Source organism: Euleptes europaea, chromosome 5 (assembly GCF_029931775.1).
Source record: "Euleptes europaea isolate rEulEur1 chromosome 5, rEulEur1.hap1, whole genome shotgun sequence".
Lineage (NCBI taxonomy): Eukaryota > Metazoa > Chordata > Lepidosauria > Squamata > Sphaerodactylidae > Euleptes > Euleptes europaea.
In genome coordinates this window covers 21579100-21596600 of record NC_079316.1, presented here as the reverse complement: position 1 = coordinate 21596600, position 17501 = coordinate 21579100, and the positions used below count along the sequence as shown (strand labels likewise).

Genomic DNA, 17501 nt, shown 5'->3' with positions numbered 1-17501 from the left:
TTGTCTTAGGTAGTTAGGGGATTTTTGCTATTGTGTTTAATTGTGTTAAGGCAACAGCATGAAGTAATGCTGGAATTGCCTAGCAATAAAAGATTTAAAGTGTATATTTTCCTATTATGGATTGTTGATTTATGAGCCTTCATGCTGCCTCTTCTATGAAGTATCCTTAATACTGGCACAGGTTGTATATTTAAGATTGTTTAAACCTCCAGGTAGTAGCTGGAGATCTCCTGCTATTACAACTGATCTCCAGTCGATAGAGATCAGTTCACCTGGAGAAAATGGTTGCTTTGGCAATTGGACTCTATGGCATTGAAGTCCCTCCCCAAACCCCACCCTCAACTATAGGTCTCAACTATTGGTGGTCCTTATGAAACATTACCTATTAGGGTTTTGATACTTGTATTACTGATACAGGTTGCTGATGAAGCCATAGGCGAAACGTGGTCCCGATCTAGACGACACGTCCTGGCATCGTCCCTTCGTGGCTTTCTTCTAGTTGTTGCATTTAGTTGCTTGACAACTGAACTTAATTTTTGCATTTACTAGAGACTCCTTACTAAAAGACACCTAAGTGGGTCGTATATTTTGACTTACCTGTTCAATTAGGATCTGTGATATCCTCTTTATGGTTATATCTTGTGGATTGCTTGTTGTACATTTGTATCTTGTTGTATCCCTATTTGTATATATCTTGCACTTTCTCACTATAAAACTCACTTTTTTGCATAAGCAATTTGTTTATAGTGCTGTCTTGGGTTGCTCCAACCTCCAGGTGGTGGCTGGAGATCTCCCACTATTTCAACTGATCTCCAGGTGATAGAAATCAGTTCCCCTGGAGAAAATGGCCACTTTGACAATTGGACTCTATGGCATTGAAGTCCCTCCCCTCTCCAAACCCCGCCCTCCTCAGACTCCACCCCCAAAATATCCTGGTATTTCCCAAGCCGTAGCTGGCATCCCTATGGGATGTCCCCTTAGGCTATGGGCCCACTGGGACTTTCCCCAGTAGCCTCAATGGCCAATTGGCTTCTATTGCCATTAACAAAACAATCCCGAGGCAGAGCAGATGGTGGCGACAGATCTACCAAGGCAGCATCAGGAATGCTTGTTCTTCCAACCTGGAACCCTTTCCCCCAAACCCACCAGCATAACATCCCCATTCGTCAGTTCCACGGGGATGAGCATTTCAATTTGAACCTCACCTCTGCAGAGTCCTACCGTTATTGGGGTCAATTTATATTCGTTGGCTTGAATGACAGGAAGAAGGGCAACTCCTGCCCAAGGAGGAATGATCAGCCATTTCTTTTTGCAATTATAAATGTAGTCTATGCACAGTAAATCAGAGCTTTTGAGGAATCATTCTGCTCTCTGTTTTACCCTTGCTGACAGCTACCGTTACCAACAAGGGAGTGACTTTCGTTTCCACCCACGAATGAACAGTGGGAGCTGTTTTGTCCTGCCAACGAGACTGTCTATCACATTCAGAAGCCATAGAATTCATCTGCCCCAGAGTGATCATTCTCCAAATGCAAGCATGCTGGGACTTCACAGTTATACCCTTACAGCAATTGATTGAATGAGCAACCCCCCATCCTGTGCATGCAGAGAGGGGAAAGGAGATGAAAAAAAATGCTTTTACCATCAGAACAGCAAGGAAAAATACCGACTGAAACAGTGTCATAATAAAAATGGAGCAGGCAGAACGGACATGTACCACTCTGGACTCCTTAGAGGAAGGGTAAGATAAAAATGCGAAAGAGAATTCCAGCAAACTTGCAGAACTCGCAGTTAGGAGCAATTAAAAATCACAGCTTAACAGAAAGCACAGTGTGACCATGTGGAGAAATTCGTTTTAATTTGGAGGTTGAGGCTGTACAAAACCTTCATTTCGTTTTAAAAAGTTTTTCTCTCTCCCAAGCAGAGGACAGGCAGGAGGGGGGGAAGTCAAGGGCTCTCAAGCCTTGCCCAAGCACCAACCCAACAGTGCTTTAGAAATGCTAATGGACTTCCTGACCAGAGACAATGAAGTGGTCAGCTCCCACCAGCTTGAAGCTGACACCAAGAATAGACTGGGGGGAGGGGGGGAGGCTAGAATGTGTCTTCCAGAGTATTTGCAAAAAATCTCCTGCTTAAATAGGATTTAGGGGATCCTACTGGTTGTTCTTTTTTAGAAATGCCTTTCCTGAGTGATGGTGTTGTTTTAATAGCTGGATGTTGAGCAGTTCATTCCATTATGAACAGTTAAGTCCCATTCGTACTGGGTTTAAACGATATACGATTAGTAAGCCACCTTCGCAGAAATAGATAAGGCAGGGTATAATTTTTTTGAAATAAAGATATCATTCAAAGAAGTGCCTTCTGCTCCTGTTTCTCATTTCCAAGTCTCAGGAAAAGGAACAAAGCAACAGCATCTGGATAAGGGTTAGGAGGAGGAGGAAGAAGAGGAAGAGTTGGTTTTTAGACCCCGATTTTCTCTACCTTTAAGGAGTCTCAAACCAGCCTACAATTGTCTTCCCTTCCTCTCCCCACAACAGACATCTTGTGAGGCAAGTTGAGCTTAGAGAGTTCTGAGAGAGCTGTGACTAGCCCAAGGTCACCCAGCTGGCTTCATGTGTAGGTGTGGGGAAACAAACCCGGTTCTCCAGATTAGAGTCCACCTCTCCTAACCACTACACCACGCTGGCTTTTTTTGCGGACAGAGAATGTTGTACCTTTAAATTCTATTCAACAAGTATGTCTCTTTCCCCCAAGCAAATGCTTATTTCCTTTATGTATTATCCACATTTCTCACTGCGACTCAAGACAGATTACAACATGTAAAGCAATGCAGTCAGTAGGATGAGACACCTAATAAGCAAGGTAATAGAACTAGAATTACAGAAATCGGAAACAAAGCATAAAGTATTAGACATGCTACGTTAATGCAGAGAATGGTAGTCCATAATTAGAAAACAATGCAGTATAATAGAGAAATTATGGGATGTTGGCATATTAGTGAGCTAGTATAGAACATGTGGATTTTGTGGACAGATCCATCACGAAACTGATATCTTCTTTATCCCACTAGATTTGGGAAGTGAAGGCTTTGGAGAGAGAAAAAAATCAACCCGTATTAAGTTTGAGGCCTTCTACCACACAAAAGAAAACCACACAAAACGTGCACCTTTTTGAGTCCCCACTGGGGAGAATGGTGGGGTATAAATGAATAAATAAATTCCCAGCAAAGGTGGCCAAAGTTCCTCTCGGGCAGGGCTCTCATGCCCCAACAGCTATACATCTAGCAGAAATTTAGCAGACCAGGTTTGTTTTCTATTGCTACTATCCCTACTGTGAAAAGCTTCATCTACTGGTTTTCTCGTTACACAATAAAAGCTTTCATTAAGAAATAACTTGTCCACCCTAATTCCCACTCAAGCATCCTGCAATAAGCCATTTGGGTTGCCTGTGGTAGAGCAGAGGCTTTATATTAGCAAACACACAGACACACATATGGCTACTTCTCTTCCCACTGGAAAATTCTGTCTTGGGAGCTCTTGAACGAGAATTCGGCGGGTGATCTGGAACTGATATGCCAAGGAGGAAATGACACTTTGCTCCCTCTATTAGAGCTCTGAAACAAGACCTCTGGTGGATTGTCCGCTCACTGCTCAGCTGAAGAGGCTTTCTTCACTATACCCCAGGAACAATGCAGCCAGAAGATGAAGCTGACGTGGGAAAGGATCGGCACCTCCTTGACCTGGCTTTGCCCAGGGACGCCGCTCTACAAAAGATGCCAGCCACGTCCCCCTCATTTCCTGCCAAGATACAGTCTGATATATCTGGATGCCGTCAGCTCCCATTAGCAGGCCAGCTCACAGAGGGGGGGAAAGGGCAATTCATGGAAGGGAAGCCATCATCTCAATTAGACCCAATTTAAACCACAGGCCTGACGTGCTGCAGTAATTAGAGATCAAAAGTTATGTTTGTCCTGCTCGTGTTCATTCTCTCGCTCATCTCTCTCGTCTCTCCTACCGAGGCATGGATTAATATCCGAGGTCTTCTCGCTAGAGTGTTTCGTCTGTGCTAGGGCTGCCGAAAGAGCCAGTGGCCAAAGGACAGACACCCCTCTTTACATACAGTGGTACAGCTGGGAAATTTTCGAGGCTGGCCTGAATGGTTTTATGTGGTCTCCAATTTTACAGTATAATGGATACTCTGAATACAAAGCTACAGGTTAGGTTTTGGGAACCCTGTGCTGAGCCCATGACCCACAGTCCCAAATTCCACCCCAAAGTTTGTATGTATCAGCACCACCATTGCACACAAACAGTGGCAGTCATCAACTCCTTGGTGGTGGAAAGTGCCCATCAAGTTGCAGCTGGTTTGCAATGCAAGAGAGGAAGAAGAAGAGTTGGTTTTTATATGCCGACTTTCTCTACCTCTTAAAGAGAATCAAGCCGGCTTACAACTGCCTTCCCTTCCTCTCCCTGCAACAGAGACCTTGTGAGGTAGGTGGGGCTGAGAGAGTTTGGAGAGAACTGGGACTGGCCCAAGGTCACCCAGCAGGCTGCATGGGGAGGAGCAGGAAAACCAACCCGGTTCATCAGATTAGAATCCTCCACTCATTTGGAGGAGTTGGGAATCAAACCAGTTCTCCAGATTAGAGTCCAGCGCTCTTAACCACTACACCACACTGGCTCACATGTTAACAAGCTTGCAACAGGTTTTCATGCCTTGCGGGGCATTGACTAGACCAGCTCCATAAGTAACCAGTTCCCCTCCTCACTTCAGCCTCCTCCCCATGCTACATGACGTTTTGTCTACAAGAGTCTCCCCGGCAAAGTCTTTTGGGGGGTCAGAAGGTGATGGTGGAGAGCAATCCACTTGTAGAAAAAGCTGGTAAGATCCAGCCCAATAACAAGAAGGCAAATACAGAAGGGCTGAGTTAAGGTTAGATTCCACTTCTGTACAGCAGTTCAGATCTGGATGGCCCAGGCTAGCCCAATCTCATCAGATCTGGGAAGCTAGGCAGGGTCAGCCCTATTTAGTAAGTGGATAGCAGACCACGAAGGAAGTCCAAGGTTGCTACATAGAGCCAGGCAACGGCAACCATCTCTGTTTATCTCCTGCCTTGAAAACCCTAGGGGGTCACTCTAAATTGGCTGAGAGTTGATGGCACTTTCCACCCCACAATTATTTGCCTTTGTAAATTCCCACACCATTTCTCCACTGATACTCCTCAACTTTCTGTGAGCTGGGCCTACCACAGTTCCTAATCCATAGATCTGGACTGTGCCCACCATTTGCTTCCCCACTATGAATATGTGAGCATATTTTTAAGAAGGGTGAAGAATTCCACTCTGACACCATCCAGTAACCTCACTGATATGTAGATCCAGGTAGGAGGAGACAGTTCCCTGTCAAGTCAGTCCTCAGCATCAGCAATGGGGCCACTTAAGCTGATGCACTGAGCTAATGGATTGCTGGACACCTCCTGAACAGATTCATGGAGGGGAGGTCCATCAATGGTTACTAGCCATGATGAGGAAAGGGAACATCCATATTCAGAGGCAGTAAATCTGTCAGTATCTGTGCTAGCAAGCAACATCCTTAACTTCTACCCCCCACTTGTTGACCATCCAGGGTAACTGGGTGGCCACTCTGTGAAACAGGTTGCTGAGTAGATGAATCACTGGTCTAATCCAGCAGGATTTTTCTTACATTCTTATGGTGATTCCTCGTTGGGAGTAGTGTTACAAGCCCCTTTGCTCTGCTGACTCATTTATTTACTAATGCTGCCTGCCTTCTCTGAGTGAACAAGCAGAGCCAAGGGACAGGAGCAGATATGGCCACTAGGGTTGCCAGGTCCCTCTTCACCACTGGTGGGAGGTTTTTGGGGTGGAGCCTGAGGAGGGCAGGGTTTGGGGAGGGGAGGGACTTCAATGCCATAGAGTCCAATTGCCAAAGTAGCCATTTTTTCCAGGTGAACTGATCTCTATTGGCTGGAGATCAGTCGTAATAGCAGGAGATCTCCAGCTAGTACCTGGAGGTTGGCAAGCCTAGTGGCCCCTCATCTCCCCCTGGGCAGACTGGGAAGGGCAAAGTGGAAAGGGCAAATGAAAGGCTGTCAGGAAGGAGGTGGACTCATTAAGGGCTTCTCGCTGAGGACCTTGAAAATACTGGAGACAGCACAGCTCTCGGCAAACAACAACCTTTATTCTAACTACAGCCCAACCCTAGAAAATGGCTGACCATGAGAGACAGGGTGTGGTTTAGGAAGTGGGCTGTCCCGCTCTTCTTTAAGAAACATGAACTGTCTTGCTGCTCCCCTTGCTGGTTCCAGATGTTTCACTTCTTCTGGCATCCTTCAGCCCCCTCCCCTGTTACCAGTAGGGATTATTGGCCAAGCCCCACGACCTCTTCCCTCACTGTGAAGTCTTCTAGAAAAGCTACAGTGACCTTTTTTTTTCTTCCTGGAGAGCCTTGATTTGTGGCTGAACACTGGATTTTCAACTTGTTCTCTGGTAAGTAATGCTTTCTGCTTTGTGTCATGTATTGTACACTTGAAATCAGTGTGGGGTAGTGGTTAGCGTTCAGTCTGGGGGTGCCTGGGTTCAGACCTCCAGTCTGCTGTGCAGTTTGCTGGGTGACCTTGGATCAGTCACACTCTGTCAACCTAACTTATCTGACTGGATTGTTATGAGGATTTTAAAAAATGAAGAAGGGGGAGAGCCATGTATTTTTCACTGAACTCCTTGGAAGAAGGGTAAGATTAAAAAAAAAAAAACAGGTTAGAGTACACACAGCAGTGTTACCTAGTATTGTTGCAACAGACCCAGCGTGGTGTAGTGGTTAAGAGCGGTAGACTCTGATCTGGAGAACCGGTTTGGTTCCCCACTCCTCCACATGAAGCCAGCTGGGTGACCTTGGGCCAGTCACGCTCTCTCAGCCTCACCTACCTTACAGGGTGTCTGTTGTGGGGAGGGGAAGGGAAGGTGATTGTAAGCTGGTTGGATTCTTCCTTAAGTGGTAGAGAAAGTCAGCATATAAAAACCAACTCTTCTTCTTCTTGCTAACTCCCAGTTCCCTAATATTAACGTTTCTTCAGTGAATGAGTAACAGATTCCTGAGTTGGATCCCCGCAAACAGCAAGGTTTGTGGATCTTTCCTGGACACCCCCCAACAGTTTTTTCCAGATTTGAGAAAGTCTATTCCCAGGATCAGATGACTCACATGGACTAGAAGCTACATGGGCAGGGCTGCCAGGTCCCTCTTCACTACCTGCGGGAGGTTTTGGGGGTGGAGCCTGAAGAGGGTGGGGTTTGGGTAGGGGAGGGACTTCAATGCCACAGAGTCCAATTGCCAAAGCAGCCATTTTCTCCAGGTAAACTGATCTCTATCGGCTGGAGATCAGTTGTAATAGCAAGAGATCTCCAGCTAGTACCTGGAGGTTGGCCTCCCTACTCATGGGTTTGGACAAGGGGCTGCAGATGGTGGTGGTAGGGAGCAAAATCACTCTCTTTTCTGTCAACAGAGCTACACTGATGGAAAAGACAAGGAGGAGGATTTCATCCCCTTCCCCATTGCAGCCTCCCCAACGTGCATAGCTATTAGTCCTCATGGGTCACACCACCCCAGGAATAAACCTTCCTGAGTCTGAAAGGACTGCTGCTAGGAAGGGAATGTGGGAAAGATGTTTGACTGTCAGCACCTTTTGTTAACAGATCACGGAATCTAATTGTGTTCTTTTTCCAGATCGCCTACATATCTTCGACAAGGCTGAACCGTTTTGCTTGCTCCCGTTGCATTTGAAAGAAGGGAAGCTTAGAATGGTCAGTAACATAGCACTAGACAGCAAGACGATTTCTAGGAAGCCAGGTGCCCGCGGGCCAGATTTTTTACAGGTCGAGACAGAATTTTACCCTCTTGGCTGATCACCAGGATGAGAAGAGGCAAAGCCAGAGACATTTCCGTCCCTTGGTCTGCTCAGAGACCTATTACTGAGACCCGGCAACTACGTTGGCCTCTCCGCTTTTCAATTCCATGGGCTGTAAAAGCTTCCTCGAGGGCCGTTCCTGCTTTTAGAGCAAATGGCACCCAGGGGCCTTCTGAGCTGAACATTCAGGGCAGATGGCCCCCCTCCATATTCAGAGCACCGCTCTGTCAGTATTTATCTGCTGTTCGGTGCTGTGCGGCAGTCTTTGCTCAGAGGCACACTTCACTTTTCTTTTTTTGTTCCAGGCCGTTCCGCTGCTCTGGCTTCTGCAACCCTTGAAAAATAGATGGGGTGCCGTTTTTCTTTCTGGCGCAAGGTGCAACGGAAAGCAGCCGTTTATCTTCATTGGTGCAGTCGCTGGACTCTTATTGGGTGTGCTTAGATTACAAACTACTATCGCCAACTCCTTTTCAGACTATCTGTCACTGTCCTCTGATCATTTCGGTTAAAAACCAGCTTGGAAACCATACCCTCTAACCTGGCATCTGTTCCCCATAATCTCAGATATATGTATAATCCTGCCCAAGACACTGCATTTGTTATCCAGGTCCGTCATATTCCATGACTGTCAGACATGAGGTTTGTGGTCATGAGGGTCTTTTCGGTGACTGCCTCTTGGCTGAGGAATATCTTTCTTCTCCTTGCTGCCTGACAATTATTTCAGCTTTCCTTTTACTGATTTACGCCACACTTTGGTAACTTCAGTTTGCAGTTTCTTTCTTTTCTTTGCATTGCCATTATGGACTATGTCTAGGGTTGACAACTCAGGACTGGGAAATTTCTGGAGATTTGGGGACAGTGCCTATGGAGGGTGGAATTCAGGGAGGGATTTCACCTAGATGCTATGGCATACCATTAGGGTTGCCAGGGCCCCCCTCACCACGGGTGGGAGCTTCATTGTGGTGGTGGTGGGGTAATTGGCGCAATAATGTCACTTCCGGGTTACCCCATAGAGTTTTCGGAGGAATGTGCTAGATCATCCCCGTCACTTCCGGGGTAAAACCGGAAGTGACGTTATTGCGCTGCTTGCCAGCCAGCTGAGGGGGTGCAGGCAGCACCTTTAATTGGTGGGTAATTGCCCACCGTTACCTGGTACCTGGCAACCCTACATACCATACAGTTTTCCTTCTGACACGGCCATTTTTGCCAGAGGAACTGATCTCTGTACAATAGAGATCAGTTGTTATTCCAGCAGAACTAAATATGTCAGCTTAAAGTTATTTTCAGCTGTTTCCCCCCCGTATGTTTTTATTGTGGTGTGAGTTTGTTGACCCTGATGCTAATATTGGCTTTATAAGATTCTATTTATTGTTTGGGGGGTTGCATCCAGACTAATATTTGTTTATGGGTATGTTTATTGTTTTATTGGGTTGGAGCCACAGGATCCCCCCCAAAAAAGAAAGGAAACCCTTTAGTATGTCTTAGAGACCAACAATATTTTTGGGATATTGTTGGTCTCTAAGGTTCTACTGGACTCGAAGCTAACTCTTCTACTGCAGACCAACATGGCTTCCTTCCTGAAAATTACTCTATAGCGATTATTTACAACTGGATTATCCTCCATAGACAAGCCTATCCAGTTGCAAATGATTGCAATAGCCCAGTGATAGTGTCATAGCCTATGGTGTGTGGATGCAGCCAACAATCGGCTATGAGGACATAAGTGTAAAGAAACATAGAGCTGGAAGGGACCTCAAGGGTTATCTAGTCCAACTAGGCTTGCCAGGCCCAACAGCTCCACCGGCGGGAGCTTCGTGGGGCCGTGGCGTTAGCGCGCAATGCGCCTTCGCAATGCACCTGGTTTCCATAGAGTTTTAGCCAAAAGTGACGCAAGCACCACGTCTGCAATTGGTAACCCTAAGTCCAACCCCCTGCACAATGCATGAAATTTACAACTACCTCCCCTCCCCCACTATCCCAGTGACCCCTGCTCTATGCCCAGAGGCAGGTAAAAAAACCCTCCAGGATCCCTGGCCAATCCTGCCTGGAGGAAAATTCCTTCCTGACCCCAAAGTGGCAATCAGTATTGCCCTAGGCATATAAGAAAGAGCCATAATAGCCAAGCACTGATGCAACCCTTCCTGCCCTCCCTCTCATGATCTGCCTAAGTCCACAGAATCAGCATTGCTGACAGATGGCCATCTAGCCTCTGCTTAAAAACCTCCAAGGAAGGAGAGCGCACCACCTCCCGAGGAAGCCTGTTTCACTGAAGAACTGCTCTGTCAAGAAGTTCTTCCTAATGTTTAACCAAAAACTCTTTTGATTTAATTTCAACCCATTGGTTCTGGTCCAACCTTCTGGGGCAGCAGAAAATAACTCCACACCATCCTCTCTATTACAGCCCTTCAAGTACTCGAAGGAGAACCACCACCTCTCAAGGAAGCCTGTTCCACGGAGGAACCGCTCTGTCAGGAAGTTCTTCCTAACGTTTAGTTGAAGAACCCAACACTATATTCAATTCCTGCAGTGTCCCCTCCACCTATCACACTTCTGTAGCGCTACCTCTGGTACCTCAAACACAAGGGTGACTTAGAAAAAGATATTGTACAAAGATATGGTAGAATAAGCACAACGTAATTACCATCTGAATTCTGGCATATTCTCCACATGCAACAAAAAACCAATTGTTGTAAGCCCCGAGTTAGTAATAGCTTTCTAGAGTATATACATATTTGACAAATGGATGGAGGAATGGATACGCTGACAGATAAATATTTGTAAGTTTCCTAATAGGTTCTCATTGATCTGCTGTTCCTCCTGTGAGTGGGGAGGATGTGATCCTTCATTAGGTGACATTTCAAAAGCAATTAGAAAAACCCTTCCACTTGTAAACACACTCACCAGAAAAAGCTCTTGCATTTTCATAAAGTCGTGAATAGTCAATCTGTTTTCAAGCTGTTCCACACTTCTCACGGAGCCTTTTTCTCCAGTCGTGCTCAGCAGCTGATCCTCAGTAGCAACCATGGCTTTTCTTAGCGCGAGAGGCATGTTTGTTGCTAAGGTTTAGTTGGCTTTTATGTACATCACTAAGACTCCAAGTTGTTCTTTTGTATCGTTTCCAAAATCTTGCTTGGCACACCAGCTAACCCAAGTTATGGGGCAACGCCTATAGAAGGTCAAAAAGGATTTCATTGGTGTGTGTGTGGGGGGGAGGAAACAAAAAGAAGAGCTCACTGCATATTCCAATTAGGATATTTTCATTCATATTTAGCCCAGATTGAACACTGGATTTTAGACCATGCTGTGAAAAGCAGAGAAAATAAGTGACGCACAGTAATACTAAGCAAATAGAATCGAGCAAATTTATAGTAATTCACAATTTGTTCCTGTAAATGGAATAGAAGCTATTCACCCACAGAAAATCCATTTTGCTTACCTTGTCACCACTGACTTGTTATTTATTCTGATTAAAATTATATTATCTTTTCAAAGCATGCTTGATTATTTCCAATGCTCCTTTTTCTCAACTACTACCAAGTTTACACGGTATTGATGGGACTGTTTGGGGACCTGGATTTCCTTTCCTTCAAGCCCTCAAGTGTTTCTTAGCAACCTGATACAACACTAGCAAAGCTGTCTTCCCTCCCTCTCCCAGTCAGTGGTCAAAATAAAGAGTGGGCTGAGCTATCCTCAGGGAGAATCTTGCAAAACAAGCCAGGAAAGAGACATAGCAAATTAAAAGACTCAAAGCCAGATCTTTCAAGAATACTAGTTTCAGCACAGCAAAGACGGGGGAGATTACATTTTGCATGGATGAGTGCGCACATGTGTGCCCACACATTGTGCACTCAGTGATCTTTTGATCTGCAGTGTAGTTGAATGGCACCCCTTTGTAGACTAGTAAGCAGACAGGTAACCCTGTGCTAGTGCAGACTTTTTAGACCCACTAAGTACACATGAACACATGAAGCTGCCTTATACTGAATCAGACCTTTGCTCCATCAAAGTCAGTATTGCCTACTCAGACTGGAAGCGGCTCTCCGGGGTCTCAGGTAGAGGTCTTTCACATCACCTCGCTGCCTGGTTCCCTTAATTGGAGATGCTGGGGATTAATCCTGGGACCTTCTCCATGCCAAGCAGATGCTCTACCACTGAGCCACAGCCCCTCCCCTGTCAAGAGAGGGGAGTCAGGGAGCAAAGGAAGAGCCAGCTATATGCTAGCTTTGTCGCCTGTTATTTCGCTACATGGTCAGCACAAGGGAAGAGGCAGACTTATACTACCATCTAGGGTTACCAACATCCAGGTGGAGCCCGGAGCTCTCCTAGAATTACAACTTATATGCAGACTCTAGAGATTCATTCCCCAGAGGAAATGGCCACTTCAGAGGGTCGCCTCAATGGCAGCGGTTCCCAACCTTTTCAATCCATTTATTATTATAAAGGAGCTTTCCTGGGGATATATCTGAATCAATCTCAAGGTAGAGGCTGGACTTCCACCTGTAGGGAATGCTGTAGCTTTGGATGTCCTGCATTGAGCAGGGGGGTGGACAGTTCATAAGACTCCTTCCATTCGAATGATCGAATGACTCATCAGTCTCTGAGGGCGACATCCAGAGTTAAACAGAATGCTTTGATCCTACCCTGCACAACACATCAGACATCCAAATTATACTAAAATCATAGGGTCCCTTCATCACACTTGCCTGGTTTAAGATTGCCTTTAAAGGTTAATCCTTCTTCAGAAGTCTCGAGTCGAGATCAATTTCGGGCTCGCTGCAGAGAGCAATCCAAGGCTTTGTGGATATTCAAAAACAAAACAGAAAAAAAGCAGTAGTCTCACAAATCAAAGCTTTACACATAAAGCAAGGCTACTTGGGTCAGGATCGACATTTCCATGAACTCTTACTCCCCCCCACCCCACACAATCCATTTCAGTCAAAGCAAAAAGGGAAATTAGCCTTACCGCAGCTTGCTTTGATTCTGTGGGTAGGAGAGCAACAAAGGGTTGACTCCTCCAACCCCATCTGGAGATGAATCCCCTCCCTCTTCTGGGAGATGAAGAAAAAACATGAAGCAAAAACATTGCTTTCAAGTAGACCTAAAGGTCCAGTGACTGTCAAAGTTCCAGCATGCATCACAGCCCATTGAAACCAGATGTGCTAACACCTACGTGTCTCCATAACACAGCATGGTAGAATGGTTAAAGTGCCAAACTTACACAGAGAACTCTCCAGGTTATAAGAACATAGGAAAAGCCATGCTGGATCAGACCAAGGTCCATCAAGTCCAGCAGTCTGTTCACACAGTGGCCAACCAGGTGCCTCTAGGAAGATCATGAACAAGACAACTGCAGCAGCAGCATCCTGCCTGTGTTTCACAGCACCTAATATAATAGGCATGCTCCTCTGATCCTGGAGAGAATAGGTATGCATCATGACTAGTATCCATTTTTACTAGTAGCCATGAATACTCCTCTCCTCCATGAACATGTCCACTCCCCTCTTAAAGCCTTCCAAGTTGGCAGCCATCAAACTTCCATTCTGCCATGAACACTCTCTCAACCAAAGCTACCTCGCAGGGTTGTTGATAGGAGAGGGACCACACATGCCTCCCTGAACTCTTTGAGTTGAGTGAAACTTAAATATATAGGTTTGGTTCCCATGAAAAAGATCCATGAATGCAAGGGAGGGGCAGTTTTTGCCAATTCCCCTCTCCCACAGTAGCTTTCCGACCCCACCCACATGGTCCCTAGGGGCCTCCCATCCTCCAGGAGCAACACTGGGGAAGGGTCGTAAATGGCATGAAGAAGCAGGCAGAGAAGTTACACTTCCATGCACAGAAGACCTTCCATACACGGAAGATTTAGACGGACTCCAACCCATAGTGCCCGCATTAGGTGGTCATTTGTGTTTATCTACATTCCCATTACAAAATTCCAAGGTGCCTGTTTACAATAGGCAGATCCTGCAAATAAAATTTGGGAGAGGTGTTCATGAGCCTTCCCAAATCAGGTTTATATCTACATTGGATCTGATTACAAGTTTCTTCAATAGGATTCCTCAAACCTGATATTCCAGACTGTACATTTGATGAGGAACTTTCTCACCTCTGGAGAAGAAGAAGAGGAGCTGGTTTTTATATGCTGACTTTCTCTACCACTTAAGGGAGAATCAAACCGGCTTACAAATCCAGTCCTCACCTGATAGATGATCTTGTAGGAAAGTCGGTGGTGGTGGAGCAGGAGGGGTTGCTGTTGTGATCTTGAATGGGCTCACCAAGGGAACAGAACTTGGTAAGGCTATCATGAACTCCTGAAGATAACATCAGCTTTTCTAAGACCTTGGTTTGAATTCCCTAAGCTTCTGAAGAATAGAGAGCCCCGTGGCACAGAGTGGTAAACTGCAGTACTGCAGTCAAATCTCTGCTCAGACCTGAGTTCAATCCCGACGGAAGTCGGTTTCAAGTAGCCGGCTCAAGGTTGACTCAGCCTTCTATACTTCTGAGGTCAGTAAAATGAGCACTCAGCTTGCTGGGGGTAAAGTGTCAATGACTGGGGAAGGCAATGGCAAACCACCCTGTAAACATACACATGAAGCTGCGCTATACTGAATCAAACCCTTGGTCCATCGAAGTCAGTATTGTCTACTCAGACTGGCAGTGGCTCTCCAGGGTCTCAGGCAGAGGTCTTTCACATCACCTATTTGCCTAGTCCCTTTAACTGGAGATGTCGGGGATTGAACCTGGGACCTTCTGCATGCCAAGCAGATGCTCTACCACTGAGCCATGGCCTAGTTAATGTCAGGATGTGACGTTGCCCCATGGGTCACTAATGACCCAGTGCTTGCACAAGGGACTACCTTTACCTTTTACCTGAAGAATAAATATGCTGCCTTGGGCAGAATTCATGGTCACTTGCAGGTACAGGATGCACCAAATTGTTGCCAGTGTATTCTTCACAATTCCACGTCACTGGTCCACAGATAGATACTGGGGTGGATCCAAACATCCTCAAGTTAAAGGAAGGCTCCTTAGATTGAAATGGCTCTTCCCACAACCGAAGAGCCACTTAAGCTGGAAAAAGGCTCTTTGGCTGGAGAATGGCTTCACATTTTGCTCAGTGGAGTGGTAGAACTGGGGTAGAATACACCCCAGTGGCATCAAGGAGCAGATTGGACTAGATTCTATGACCTTAACACCCACACCGGTAAACCATTGCAAGGAGCCTTTGTTCTTCTCCTGAAGAGAGACTGCCCATTGCTTTATCTCAAGAAACGGGTCCATTTTTCCTAGTCATAAACCTATTTCTCTGATAAAAAATTGTGGAGCTTTTGGCCAACCTCAGAAGACTGCATTCTGAGACCTTATAAATCTAACATTTAATTCAACAAGAGGCTAACAACCCACCATTCAAAGGGCTTCATACGCATGACCCTGTTGCAATCCCTTATATACTGCTCAGTTATCCCCATGATGCACTTGAGAGGAAGAACCTGATGGCTTACTAAAGGCCGCATAGCAATTTTATGGCACAGGTGGAATTTCAACAGCTTCTCCTAAATAAGAACTTGTTCTTAGCTATTACGCTTCAACAGCTCCGAAATATCTCCGCAGTCCTCATTTAGGGCGCTTTCCAACACACGGAATAAAGCACTTTGCAACTAGAGTTTACTAAGTGATATAGCAAAACTCTCTTGCAGACTGTCACCAAAGTAGATTGACAGTGCATTATTCATAGGGTTGCCAGCTCTGGGTTGGGAAATACCTGGAGATTTTGGGGGTGGAGCCTGAGAAGGGCAGGGTTTGGGGAGGGACTTCAATAGTGTCCACCTTCCATAGGATCCATTTTCTCCAGGTGAACTATTCTCTGTCAGAGGTTAGTTGTAATCCCAGGAGATCTCCAGCTAGTACCTGGAAATTGGCAACCCTAATTGTTCCGCATGTGTGAAATATAGCAGAAGTAACTAAAATAAGGGCACCCCTAAGACATGACAGTAGATCCCTGAGTAAGGGTCAATCCAGGATGTACATGGAACTCGCATGCAGAATTCACCCTTCCAACACCAGGAAGAGATCTGTTTGCAAAATGTAAGCATGTTAGCATTAGAGAACCTATGGCACTTTGGATCAGGCTTTAATCATAGAATCATAGAGTTGGAAGGGACCATCAGGGACATCTAGTCCAACCCCCTGTACAATGCAGGTCATTCCAAACTACTTCCCCCCCCACACACACACACATCCAGTGACCTCTACTCCATGCCCAGAAGATGGCCAAGGTGCCCTCCCTCTCATGATCTGCCTAAGGCCATAGAATCAGCATTGCTGACAGATAGCCATCTAACCTCTTCTTAAAAACCTCCAGGGAAGGAGAGTTTACCACCTCCTGAGGAAGCCTGTTCCACTGAGGAACCGCTCTGTTAGAAAATTCTTCCCAATGTCTAGACAGAAACGCTTCTGATTTAATTTCAGCCCGTTGGTTCTGGTCTGACCTTCTGGAGCAACAGAAATCAACTCGGCACCATCACTTATAACCTCCCAGGGATGCTCTAGGCTGATCCTGCATTAAGCAGGGGGTTGGACTAGATGGCCTGTGTGGCCCTCTGGGATTCTAAGTTTTGTGTATCTGACAGACCCGTGTAATCAGGTTTTCGCAAGGCGAGAGACAGGCATCTCCCCTGTCGCACCCGCAGTCTAGTTTCTCAGCTGTAATTGAGTATACAGAACATTTTGAAACTAGGTAGTTTACACACCATTGACTTTCAGGTGTTCTAGCAGCATCTCAGAGCAATAAGAAATGCTTTTTAAAGCAAGTGCTGGAAGTAATACAAGTAGTTTACTGCCATGAAGCAAGAAAAATAAAATTCCGAAGATGCTTGCTCAGGAAAGTAATCTCTGGATGTACCCACATATGCGGGGAAGACAAATTTGGCCGTTGACTTTGAGCTGTATTGTCGCAAAAGAAGTTTGCTTGATATGTTACAGCGCCGGAACTTGCAGTATTGCATCAAGACGCATTTGTAGTATTGAAATGTTGGTGGACAAGCTGCTTGTCATGGCTGATCAATCCTTCCTCTTCTGACTGTCCATATTTAAAGACTGTAAACTCTTCAGGGCAGGGACCAATTGTTTTTCTTATGTTACACTGTAAAGCACTATGTAGCGTGATGGTGCTGTCTATATGTAACAAGGCCAGAGGTTAGCTTGTTCCTCAATGATCAGGGAGCATTAGCAGCCTCTTAAGCTATAATGGTGTTCAAGTAAACCCCTATGGGGTTGGGGGAAAGCAATATACTTAGTTGCTGAAAGTGTAACATCGATCTTTTATATGCTGGGTGATGCATTCTCACCAATAAGGACCCTGCAAAGGTGTGCAATGCGAACCTATGCAAAGACACATCCGGCATTTTCTAGGGTTCCCTGCAATGCCCAAGCTGGCTGTCTGCATATAAGCCAGCCGCCATATTAATTGTTTGGTTTCTAAGAGATCTGCCAAGTGGAGTGCAATGGGACTTCCCTTTTCCCACCATTTCAAGACCACTGAGCATTCCCTCCCCCCGCCCTGAATTCTGTTCCTGTGAGTTTG

At 45.8% G+C, this 17501-nt stretch overlaps 1 protein-coding gene across 1 annotated transcript in view; it reads right to left on the bottom strand.

Annotated features, from left to right (window-relative positions):
- Positions 1–10966, bottom strand: part of WDR49 (WD repeat domain 49) — a 112840-nt gene extending 101874 nt beyond the window's left edge. Inside the window, exon 1 of the mRNA XM_056850068.1 lies at positions 10820–10966. Within this exon, the coding sequence (XP_056706046.1) occupies positions 10820–10966 (147 nt within the window). The remainder of the gene's footprint in view (positions 1–10819) is intronic.
- Between the last annotated feature and the right edge of the window lie 6535 nt (positions 10967–17501).